The sequence below is a fragment of the Myotis brandtii genome, unplaced genomic scaffold (assembly GCF_000412655.1).
Source record: "Myotis brandtii unplaced genomic scaffold, ASM41265v1 scaffold441, whole genome shotgun sequence".
Classification (NCBI taxonomy): Eukaryota; Metazoa; Chordata; class Mammalia; order Chiroptera; family Vespertilionidae; genus Myotis; species Myotis brandtii.
The window spans coordinates 74825-87223 of record NW_005366873.1 but is presented as its reverse complement, the minus strand read 5'-3'; the positions used below and the strand labels follow the sequence as shown (position 1 = coordinate 87223).

The 12399-nt window shown below is 48.4% G+C and overlaps 1 protein-coding gene across 1 annotated transcript in view; it reads left to right on the top strand.

The window, feature by feature from the left end:
- The window catches only part of PNLIPRP1 (pancreatic lipase-related protein 1), a 14101-nt gene extending 3281 nt beyond the window's left edge, over nucleotides 1-10820 (top strand). Inside the window, exons 5-13 of the mRNA XM_005874496.2 lie at nucleotides 678-812; nucleotides 2096-2204; nucleotides 3660-3779; nucleotides 3880-3999; nucleotides 5446-5564; nucleotides 6507-6636; nucleotides 9222-9330; nucleotides 9903-10070; nucleotides 10700-10820. Of these exons, the coding sequence (XP_005874558.1) occupies nucleotides 678-812; nucleotides 2096-2204; nucleotides 3660-3779; nucleotides 3880-3999; nucleotides 5446-5564; nucleotides 6507-6636; nucleotides 9222-9330; nucleotides 9903-10070; nucleotides 10700-10763 (1074 nt within the window). The 3' untranslated portion in view covers nucleotides 10764-10820. The remainder of the gene's footprint in view (nucleotides 1-677; nucleotides 813-2095; nucleotides 2205-3659; nucleotides 3780-3879; nucleotides 4000-5445; nucleotides 5565-6506; nucleotides 6637-9221; nucleotides 9331-9902; nucleotides 10071-10699) is intronic.
- Nucleotides 10821-12399: the final 1579 nt, after the last annotated feature.

Genomic DNA, 12399 nt, shown 5'->3' with positions numbered 1-12399 from the left:
TCCATGCTCTCTGTCTCTATAGGACCGTTTCAAATTCCAGCTGGTCGTGCGCACCACCTGGCGGGACGTCTAAGGACACACCAGTTCCTTTAACCTCCAGGAAGTTTTCCTTTCAGAATTCTTCAACCTCTTTCAAGTCAGGGCAGTTCTAGTTCTCAAATATGTTCAGCATGTGTTCTCTCCATGAGAGTCTATGCTTCCCTGACCCTAAAATCAGTAAAGCTTCCCTCTACCTTCCAACTTAGTCCAGGCCCAGCAGGCTGGGCTGAAGGCAAGCCCAGCGATTGGCAGCAGCGTTGCCCAGAGGCTGAAAGGGCCCCTCGAGGTCAGACCCACAAGGACATTTAGACACTGGCCCCCAGAGGTTGCACTTGAGGCCTTCCCTTTTCCAAATGGGGCTCCGTGAGGGATGGAATTGTTCCCCCAACCGAAGCAGCCTTATTGAATTTGGGGGGAGAAAACCGGAGCGGCCAGCTTTCCTAGCAGCTGGAGAGAGAATCTGTGTGCATTCACCCGGGGGTGACTCCTGACAACAGGTTTCCCTACGTCTAGTTGATCTCAGCGCCCACCCAGGCCAGGACAGGGCACGGCCAATCCCAGCTGCTAGTGTCGGTCCCTGAGCCCTGCCTGGATGTGGCTTCAAGGGCCCGCGCAATACGCCTGCTGTCTCCCACCAGAACATGTTCGAGGTGGAGGAGGTGAACTGCATCTGTGTGGACTGGAAGAGGGGCTCGCAGACCACCTACTCGCAGGCCGTCAACAACGTGCGCGTGGTGGGCGCCCAGGTGGCCCAGATGCTGGATGTGCTCAAGGTGAGTGGAGGGGCCGGCGGGGCCGCCCAGGAGGCAGGCGGGGCCCTGGTCTCACTTGGGTCAAGATGCCACTGGCATTATAGATTTAAAGAAGAGTGAGAAAGAATTGATATTTCTCCTCGTGTCTTACTTCGAAAACTCTGAAATTCGCCTGAGTGGATTTTCTGGGAGGAAGGGAAAGTGCTAAGAGCTCACACTGGGGGCTTTTTATTGCCTTCGATGAACAGACAAGAAAGCTGAGGCCCAGAAAGCTTAACTGGTTTGCCCCCTCATAGAGCAGATGAATATGAGTTATCTTTGGGCCCCAAGCATCTAGCTCCAGGGGTCCCACTATACCAAGTGGGCTCTGTTTGGGGGAAACAGCTTGTCCGGGGAGAGCCAGTGGAGCCGAAGGACTGTGTATAGTTAGCATGTACCACTCCACTGGCCCGTTGTTGGGGGTCCTGTTGATGGTGGGGAACCCCTTCTGCACAGTCAATTCAGCTGTGTCTTCCTGCCCTGGTCGTCCTTTTCCCTAATTCTTTGTCTAAGTCCCTAATTTTCAGTGAGTCTTTTGTCTACCAGATAAAGGTCCCAGCCACTTCTGTCTTATATTTTGAGCGTCTATGAAAGAACCAATTGGTTCTAACTACCCCTGCAGCAATCAAAAGCCGGGGTGTTTATACTAGAGGCACTGGAGACCAATAAACAAGTATATTTGGGTGAACATCAGTGAGACCAACATGTGCCAACACCTCGTACCTCTATGTTATGTTCGTTCATCCACTACTTTGGGGGTACAGGGTCAGGAGCTGTGCTAGGAGGTGAAGAGGATGGATGAGGTCCCAGGCTCTGGAGGAGCTTATAGTGGAGACTTGACAATAGAGTGTGGTCAGGTTCTGGTGGGGAGAGTCCCAGGCTGTATAGAAGCAGGTGGGTGGGTCGAGCTGATCCGTTTGGGGCGGGGGGAGGGGGGGTGCTGATGTGAGCTGTGTGGACGAGAGCTGGGCAAGTAATTGGGGAGATGGACAACCACAGGAAGAGAATTCAGAACCAGGCCCAGAGGTCAGAGACTATGACATATTTGAGGTCCTGAAAGTTCCCCAAAGGGTTCGCTAGAGAAGAGTATAGAAAGATACATATTGAGTCAGGAAAACTCTGAGGCCCTGGTAATGAGCTTGGACTTGATGCCAAGGGGAGGGGGAGCCACGGAAGGCCTCAGCAGAGGAGTCACAGTATCAGGTTTGCACATCCCAGAAACCATCGCACAGAAATGTCCTCAAAATGCCATCTTCCCTCTCCAGACAAACTACAGCTACTCACCCTCCCAAGTTCACCTCATCGGCCACAGCCTGGGAGCCCACGTGGCCGGAGAGGCAGGGAGCAGGACCCCAGGCCTGGGCAGGATCACCGGTAAGGCCCAAGGGGCAGGGCCCTGGGTTTTGTCCCCAGTAACCCCACGACATGGTACAAGACTGCAGCCCAGCTCACAACTGGCCCGAAGGAGACTGTCCCCCTTGGCCGCGGCAGGGAGCTTGCACCAAGCATTTCAGGAGGCCCCCGGGAAACAGGGGGTGGTGGCTTCATTCCTCTTTGTTTCTCTCTGCTACTTCCGCCTCTGCCCCTGTTCCTTCTGTCTAAAACCAGGTTTCCTGGTGATGTGGGTTGCTCAGTAGGACTGGGCACCCGGGAAAAGGCAGAGTTAGGCTGGTATGAGCGTGGGCTGGTATAATTCAGAAGGGTCCATATTGTCATTCCTCTCTCCCCTGCTCTTTGAAATCAAGGGCAGAATAGAACATGGAAAGTATGCTTCCCTGGTCTCTGCTGGGACAAGAAACCCAGCCAGCAACAGGCCAAAAGCATCCTTTTAGCCCAAGCAAAGCCTTCACATTGTAACAATAGCAACAAAAGATATCTGAATAATAATAATAATATAATTGTTATAGTTAGCATAGTTTAAGTGTCTACTTATCCCCAAACACTACACACAGTGCTTTACACCTTCTCATTTAATCCTCAGAACCAAAGAAACAGGCTCAAGAAAGTGAGTGGCTTGTCCAAGGTTACATAACTAGAGGTAGAACTGAGATTCAGACCCTGTTTTGCTGTCATTCAGCTCACACAAGTCTCTACCTTTGTGAGGACTTTCCCTTTTCTATTCAGTAGACTAGCTATGTTCATGCCTTTTTGGCTGCTCTGACCAAACCTTCAAAAAAAACTATTGACAAATCCAAGAGCCCTTCCAAGAAGTAACTATAGTCAAGACAAAATAATAATAATTAACATTTTCCTTATACAGCCATGATGGTGTGCCAGGCACTTAATGCTCCATATATTAACTCATTTAATCTTACAACAACCATGTGGAATAGATGCCATTATTACCCCCATTTTGTAAGTGGGGAAACAGAGGCACAATAAAGGTCAAGTGATTCACCCAAGGTCATGCAACTTGCCCAAGAAGTAGCTGAGTAGGGCTTGGAGCCAGGCAACCCAGTCCCAGAATCTTGTTCTTATCTACAATACCACACGGCTTTGCCCCCCTTTTGCTTCAAATTTGGGAAGTGAAAGATAATGTTGAAGAAGAAAGATATATAAATAAAGGAGAGCATCTGATGTAGAAAAAAAAATCCCTGCTCCAAAGAAAAAATCTAAATGTCTTTGTTCATCTGCCCTTCCCTCTCCATGCCACTGGAGCCCTCTTGCGATGAGCAGTTGAGACTCTGTGTCCAGGTGGCCATGGCACTGGACACCTCCCGGTTGTGGACCCCTTTGGTTAGACAGTGCATGGCCTGAGCAGCCTTACATCTCGGTCCTGTGGCCACCACAGCGAGGCCTGTGGTCTGCAGCACTGACCATCTCTCTTAGGGTTGGATCCGGTAGAAGCAAGTTTCCAGGGTACTTCTGAAGAGGTCCGACTTGATCCCTCCGATGCTGCCTTTGTGGATGTGATTCACACGGATGCAGCTCCTCTGATCCCCTCCTTGGGTGAGGCCAATGATGCTCCAGCCATGCGCATGTGCAGGTGGGTTTTACCCAAGAGAGCCGTGCACTGGAAAAAAGCTCATTGTTATTCCACACGTTTCAGGTTTTGGAACCAGTCAACTGGTAGGTCACCTTGACTTCTTCCCCAATGGAGGAGAGGAGATGCCGGGGTGCAAGAAGAACGCCTTGTCACAGATTGTGGACCTGGACGGCATCTGGTCAGGTAAAGCCAGACGGGCACACTGCCTTTCTGGGGTGAGCAGCGCCTTCCCCACAGCAGATCTTAACAAATAAAACACTCTGCTCTTTAAATATACAACCCCCCTTCTAGACCTTAATTCTGAAAACTATAGCTATATATCATTTGTTGTATCTAAGCTCTGCTGATTTTGTACTTCCATAAAACATTGTTGTGGATGTCCTGAAGTGTGCAAGCAACAAAGAATTACCAAACCGTTGCTTAAAGCTCTAACCCCAACAATAAATTGGTAGATACACATAACAAAGTAAGGGAAAACAATAAAAGTAAACATCCTGACTCCAAGAGAATTTGTCTGCCAGTTTCTCCCTTGGGAGTCAGTGGTATGCTTCAAGCTTAGGCAACTGGCTTCGTTTCCGTTTCCATTTGCACAGTGAGAGTCACCATTCCTCAGTGTTGAGTCAAGAATGAGAGCAATCACACCTGAGGAAGGTTAGCATGGAGACTGGGCTATTCGAGGTGGTTAGTCTTTGTCATTGATCAAGAGCCCTGGGACAAAGGGCATTCTTCAGATGCAGCTCTGACTCTGTACTTAATAATGTTAAAACTACAGTGGAGAGGCAAGTTTTTCAGCCAGAGGCATCATTTGGCATCATAGAGGTCAAAACCCTTGGTGATCTAACCAGATCTAATGAGTAAAGATTTTTATTGAATTCAATCGAAATGGCTTGGCAAGTATGGACACTATCAAAGCAAATATTAAGGATAAGACTTGTAGGTTTGTCTTTTATAGCTTTATGAGGGTTTGTATGGTTAGGGCAGCCTAAACTCTCCATCAGTGATGGCCAACCAAGTTCAGCCCAGGCCTGGAAAGTAGGAATCTGTCCCTTGGCGGGAGTTATGGAAGCCAAGGAGGATTGTAAGGAGTGAGATGCTTGAGAGTGGTAGGGATGCTCATATACAGCCACCTAAAGCTACTCAACCCTCCTCTTCATTTGCATGAACATGTTGTCACTCTGATTTTAGCATGTCTAGGAGGTCAATGTCACATCTGGTTGTGTCTTCAAGGACCTCCAGCTTGGTGCCTGGGACACAGGATGGCAGAGGGTAGAGGCGTGGACTCACGAACCACATGGGCTTGGGTTTACTTCCCAGCTCAGCCATTTGCAAGCTTTAAACTGAAATCTGAGTGTGTCATTTATAGCTCTTCCTGCAGTTAGGGATGGGATGGTATCCACCTCCTAGGAAGGGTGAGGAGGACATGGACGATCCATGCGACGTTCTCAGTACCACTGCCCAGCACACAGAAAGCACCCTCTATGTGCTAACTGCATTAATGTGGCTGGATTTGGGACTGACCTGAAATTTCTGAAAATACAGTCCCACCCTGGAACCATCCCACCTGGAGAGGCAGAGACGCTGTCACAGCTCCCTGACCACCTGTGTGGACTTCTTCATTTGTTTCCCCAGGAACCAAGGACTTTGTGGCTTGCAATCACCTAAGAAGCTACAAGTATTACGCGGACAGCATCCTCAATCCTGATGGGTTCACTGCGTACCCCTGCGCTTCCTACAGGGCCTTTAAGTCGGTGAGTTATTGCCCCATGCCGAGTCCCACGGTGGGACTGTGGTCCAGCTGTGTTTGGAATCTGCAGTACCTGCTCTCCTGGTTCTGGCCCTCCTCTCCTTGTTTGGACTGTCCCATCAGAGTTCCTGGTCCTGTGGGGTGGAGGGAAGCAAAGCTTTAGGCAGACGCTGGCCAGCACTCTAGATGAGTCATGTGGGTGAGGAAGACTCTGGAAAATCAGAGAACAGAGCAGTCCATTTGAAGATCTAGAAAGGCTTCCTGCAGGAGGCAATGTTTGACTCTGTAAAATCACATTTCGAAGGCAGAGAAGGAGTGTCCATGTCTGGCCAGGGCAGAGCAAGAATAGAAGAATGTACAAGAGGTGAATGCACATGAGATGCAAAGTGGTGGTGGGAGGAAAGACGGATGCTGGGGTTCAATGCCAGGCCGGGACTTTGTGCTCATGCAGCCAGCAGCGAAGGGAGAGATGGAGGGAATGGCATTCTGGAGCCTGCCTGTTCTGGCTCATGAGAGCCGGTGGGAGCAGTCTCTTCCCACTGCCACATTCAGCGACATCATGTTGGTAGCCTGAAAATGGGCACCGTCAGAGTATTTACACCATGGAAATTGGCAAACACTGCAATCAGGATTGGTTGGGTTTTTTTTTTTTTTTGTCCCGCAGTTGTCTGTTAATCATTACCAGCACATCACTCCCTGGAGGTGTAATTGATCTAACACGGGGCCAGTGTTTTCTAAATATGGGCATCCTTATTTTCTAAAGCTTCCCAAGCAGTTCTAATGTATGTGCCCTGGGCTTGCAAAGGTAATTTCCAGATCATCTCTTCCAGTCCCCTTCTACTTACAAATGAAGAAGCTCAGACTGTAGGACAATTGCTCCCCTGGACGTATGGATCTTAAAAAGACAAATTCACTCCTTACAGCCTGATGTATCTCTTCTCATTAGAACAAGTGCTTCCCCTGCCCAGATGAAGGGTGCCCGCAGATGGGCCACTACGCCGATAAATTTGCTGGCAAGGCAAGCCCGGAGGAGCAGAAATACTTCCTGAACACAGGCGATTCCAGCAGTTTTGCCCGTAAGTTGCACCTAGACTTTCCCTCCCGGCTAAAGGAAGCTTAGTTTCTGTTATAAGCAAAGGGCTTGTCTCTGACCTGAAACATTTATGGACACATTTTTATGATCTTAGAAAAAGGACACATCCACCCAAACCATCCCATTTAAGACTCGCCTGGGGATTTAGAAAGAGCCTGCATTTCTCCCATTTTATTTCTGTGGCATGAAATGAGTGGAAGCAAATAGTATAATTAATGCGATAGCAGCAATTTGTACGTCTCTGTGGCATCTACCCTGAATTTTTACTGCTCCACAGTTCATGGTCCGTTTTTCCATTTTTAAAATTAAATTTATTGGGGTGACATTGGGTAATAAAATTAAATAGGTTTCAAGTGTACAATTGTACAATTCTATGATACATTACCTGTATATTGCATTGTGTGCCTACCACCCAAAGTCAAGTCTTCTTCCATCACCATATATTTGATCCCCTTTACTCTTAAGATTATGTCACATACATACACCTGCTTTTCTATTAATTCAACAAATACTTACTTGTTACCAGCTCTTTGCTAGGCTGAGCCCCTTAAGAAGCCCAATTCCAGTCTATCTATTCCCTTCCTACCCCCCATCCACCAGTACCTGGTACCCAGGGGCTGCCCCTCTGGTGGAGAGTGGATGGGAATCAGAAAGGGGTGATTTCTCTCAAAAACCTGCTGGATGGACTAGGTCATGGGGTACAAACCAGGCATGTTTGGGTCACTTTGCATGGACCCTGCCCATGATGGGTCCCTAAGATGTTTCACTGTAAAAACGAGGCTGTATTATATAAATACATGAATATAAAACCTGCCTTATATAGTCGTCAGGTTTACTGAGATATTTTTTTACAGCAAAATTCACCCTTTTTATTGGATAGTTCTATGAGTTTTGACAAATGACTAATCATGTAACTGCCTCCACAATCAAGACATAGGACATTTCCATCATCAGGTACATTTTTTTAAAGACACTGGTTAATCAATCCTTCCCCTGCTGTAGTGATGCATGAAATACTTGGCTATAGTAACAACAAATTAAGCATTCACACACCTTGTATTAATTCCTCAACCAACATTAATTGATGGAAATCAGACTATGCTAGACACTGGGGGTGCAGGGAACAAGAAATGCTGCGCATGAAATTTATAGCCCAACAGCGAAGACAGAACCGGAGCCAGCAGCTATAAGGGTGTTGTGCCTGGCGGGCCCTGACCAGAGGGACAGGGACAACATCTCTGAGGATGTGAAGGAAAAATAGGAATTAAGCAAAAGATGTGTGTATGTGTGTGTGTTTTTTTAAAATATATTTTTATTGATTTCAGAGAGGAAGGGAGAGGGAGAGAGAGATAGAAACATCAATGATGAGAGAGAATCATTGATTGATCTGCTGCCTGCTGCACACCCCCTACTGGGAATGGAGTCCACATCCCAGGCATATGCCCTTGACCAGAATCCAACCCAGGACCCTTCAGTCCGCAGGCCGACACTCTATCCACTGATCCAAACCAGTTAGGGCTGTATGTGTGTTTATGCAAAGGATGTGTGATGTGTGTGTACATGTGTGTATGAGTGTGTGTTTGTATATGTGAGTGTGTGGTTATATGTATATAATGTTAGTGTGTGATTATCCTATATAATAAAAGCCTACTATGCTAAGAGTCCGACCATTCGTTTGACCAGTCGCTATAATGCGCGCTGACCACCAGGGGGTAGATGCTCTGACTGGCAGGTTAGCTTGCTGCTGGGGTCCGGCCAGTTGGGACTGGGTGAGTCAGGCCGGACACGCCCTGGAGCCCTCCCACAGTCCCTCCCCGGCCCCAATCATGCACTGGTGGGGTCCCTCGGCCTGGCCTGCACCCTCTCGCAATCGGGGGATGTCGGAGAGCCAGTTTCGGCCCAATCCCCTCAGACCAAGCCAAAGGACCCCACGGTTACATGAATCTGTGCACCAGGCCTCTAGTATGTATATAGATTTGTGTGTATGTATGTGTGCTCATGGGCAGAGGCAGCACTCCAGGTATAAATTTGGGTGACAACTGAGCCCCACTCGGTGCTGGACACTACCCGGGCCCTGGGGACACAGAGATAAGACACAGACCCTGCCTGCTCCAGGCTTTAAGGACCGCACTGCTGAGCTAGAGTTCCAGGTGAGGGCACAAGCCGTCCTTTCTCTTTTCATCTTAACTCGTGGGACTGTCACTCAGAGCAGAACTGTCCCAAAGGACTTTCTGCAGTGACAGAAGTGGCATTAACCCCAGCCGGCAAGGTAGCACTCAGCATGTGGCTAGTGAAACTGCAGAACTGAACTTGTAATTTGATTTAATTTGGATTTCGATTTCAGCAGCCATGTCTGGCTAGTGGCCCTTTGACTGGGCCATGCAGATCTGAAGGGAGACACTGCTAAATACTTATTTCCCCTCCGGGCCTACTTTGAGTTGTAGATTGACACATACAATCTCTTACACTTTGATGCCTCAATCAATGTAAGGGTCAGAGACAGGCATCTGAGATGTGGGTCAAGTATTTTGTGCATGAATAACCCGAACTCTTCCATCCCCTGTGCAGGCTGGAGATACGGGGTTTCCGTCACAATGTCTGGGAGAATGGTCACTGGTCAGGTCAAAGTTGCTCTGTTTGGAAATAAGGGTAACACTCACCAATATGACATCTTCAGGTAAATTTCCTATCTTAGCGCCCCATCTCATCTGAGGACGTACAGGGCCTTCAGATCCATCACTTAAATGCTCATCATCTCTTTACCTGCCAATGGATTTTAAATTCTTTCCTTGGTGAACCGAAGTTCATTTCAGACTTCCACTAACAGCTTTCCCCCCTCTCTTATAAATCCAGGCGTTTCATTCTTTCTCACTCAATAGGTCATATTTTTAAAAAACAAATCTAATTATTACTCCAGATATCATGCTTTCTAATTTGTTTAGTAGCATGTGCTTATGTTAAACCAAGTGGATAACGTGTCACTATATAAATAATTCTTCCAGAAAGAAATAATGTGAAGGAATTACATAATTTTCTATAAGAAAGTTTTGAAGAGAAATTGACCTGAGTTTGAGTAACCAACACTTAAATAATGGTTTGATTTCTGGCTTTTCCATTTCTCCATCCTTTATTTGGGCATCAATTTGGAAAAATACTGTCATTAATTCAGAGTGGAAAAGAGCGGCGTGGCCTTATTTGGTCACTGGAAGTTGTTTCTATGAAGGAAAATGCTCCTATTTCTCTTTCAAGGGGGGTCCTCAAACCAGGCTCCACCCATTCCAATGAGTTTGACGCAGACCTGGACGTGGGAACAATTCAGAAAGTCAAGTTCCTTTGGAATAACCACGTGGTAAACCCCACCCTCCCCAAAGTGGGTGCATCCAAGATCACCGTGCAAAAGGGAGAAGAGAAGACTGTGTATGTATCTTTACTGGCTTGTGCCTAAGGGTGTTTGCAGAGATTCCTGTTGGTAGGGACAACTCACCCCAGAAAGTCAAGTTATGGAAGGCAAGGTCAAGAGAGGTCTGAGGTGGGACTCTACCACAGAAATGTGGCCGATGGCATCAGATATTTGCTTCTTGGTTCTTCCATTTGTTAACTGAGAGTCTTCTGTGCCTCAGTTTCCTCTCCTGTAATGTAAGACTCATGATAATCCCACTGAGGGTCATTGTCTGCAGCCAGTAAGAGCTCAATGTATTGTAGCTACTTTACTGTTCAGCCAGGTCCCCAGAGTGGCTGAGCCGAGGGACCCTTCAGTCCGCAGCCAGTGTTTGTGGAGGGCCTGCGTGTGCTTGTGGAGAAGAAGAGGGGACAGAGGACCCAGAGACCAGGGCCACTTCTGAGTAACAGCTGGCCTGTCCTAGAGCCCAGCTGCCTGTCACTGGCAGCCCAGAAGGCAATCACCTCTCCAGTAATTGGCTGAGGCTATAACCCTAATGCTTCCCTCCTTGCTTTGAAATTGTAAATCAGCAAATCCCTTTGCTGAACAAGTCCAATCACCAAGTAAGCAAGCCCAGCACTTAAAGAGGGTTCCTTTTTCTCCACAGGTACAACTTCTGTAGCACAGACACTGTGAGAGAAGACGTCCTGCTCACTCTCACGCCCTGTTAAACGCCAGGCACAATTTGGTCGCTGTGTTAACATCAATAAAATCCAATGATGCATCAATCTCCCCACAGTCTGTCTCTATGTCAGCTGCCCCCCTGCAGGGACACTTGGGATCTGGACATCTTAAAACTCCCAAATGTCCTGAGCATTTCCATATATTTGGGTTTCTTGCCATTGACTTCTGATCACACACCCTTTCCCCTGAACTTCCTTGGTCCTCATGGCCACTGTTCCCTCCTCACCTGAGAGGGTGGGTGCTTGTGCCTCAGCAAAGCCTTTCATCAGACAGGTGAGGAAGCTGAGGCTCAGGTTGGGGGTCTTGCTGTTCGAGCACACAGGTGAATCAGAGTCCCCTCAGGACTGAGGGCCGGGCCCCTAACTCCAACTCCTCATCTCCTCCCTGACTCTGCCATCACCTTGAGGGATCATGGAAGGACCATGCTGTAACATGGAAGGACCATACTGTGGCATGGGAAGGACCATGCTGTGACATGGAAAGGCATGCTGTGACATGGGAAGGACCATGCTATGACATGGGAAGGACCCATGCTGTGGCGTGTCCTTTGTGGTGGTAAATTCTGTGGTGATGGGACCACTTGGTGGCCCGGCTCTTGGTGAGGTATAGGGCTCCAGTATCCAGAGACTGTGATGGGCACATTTGCAGAGCACGGACAGACTCCCAGGCCCCTCTCCGCCTGCCTGGCAGGCGCCACCCCCGGACAAGCTCAGCACTGAGGACGAAAGGCTTCTAAGAGGAGGGAGACTTCCTGTCACTCTATGGTCTGAAACCACCAAGGAGCCCTCAGCTGCTCAGACCTCCCTGTGGGCCCCACCCACACAGGTGTTCTTCACCTGGGAGGGGGGTATTCTTTAAGGTGGCCCGGCCTATCCTGTGATCATCCCCAGGGGTCTGTGAAGATCTGGGCAAGTCACCCCTCCCCGGAGTGTCTCCCCTCTTGGCCACCAGGCCTCGCATCCCACATGGCAGTTCCAACGGATGTTGTGAGGGATAAAGGAGCGATGGCAGTGAGGGCCTCCCAGTGAAGGGCACGAGGCAAGTGCTCAATGAACAGTGATAATGATGAGGGTAGGCGTGGGAGCACCACGCAGGGGCCTCTTGGTCACAGTTCTGCTCAGCACTGGCCGTGAACCGACGCTCTGGACAAGGCAGGGAAGCATAGGCACTCCATCTTTTTCCCGTAACCTCTATATTGTAAAAACTGCTGTTTGAAATCTTCCACTAAGCATAGATGGTCCTTTGTTCTGTGAATTAACTCTGCTATTCTTGGCTTCTATAAACATACTTACTCAAATAAGAGGGAAAATAGGCTCAATTATCTGGCCTTGCGGGCCACTCTGCTGACATAAGTGTCTGGTCCATCCCTGGTTACTCCCATGACAGATGTCTTTTAGTTATCTGAATTGTGTTGTGCTCAAAGTTACTGAATTGTGTTGTGCTCAAGGCTACAAGCTTCCTGCAAAATATCTCCCATTACATAGGGCTTTTTGCAAAGCCCGCGAAAGGTCCCAAAGTATGGTCCATGTTTGGGGGACAAAGAAACCAAAGGGGTATAAAGGGAAAGCTTCCTCCATGTTGCTTTGCTCAGACTTTGAGAGGCAACTCCTCTGAGACTGCTGG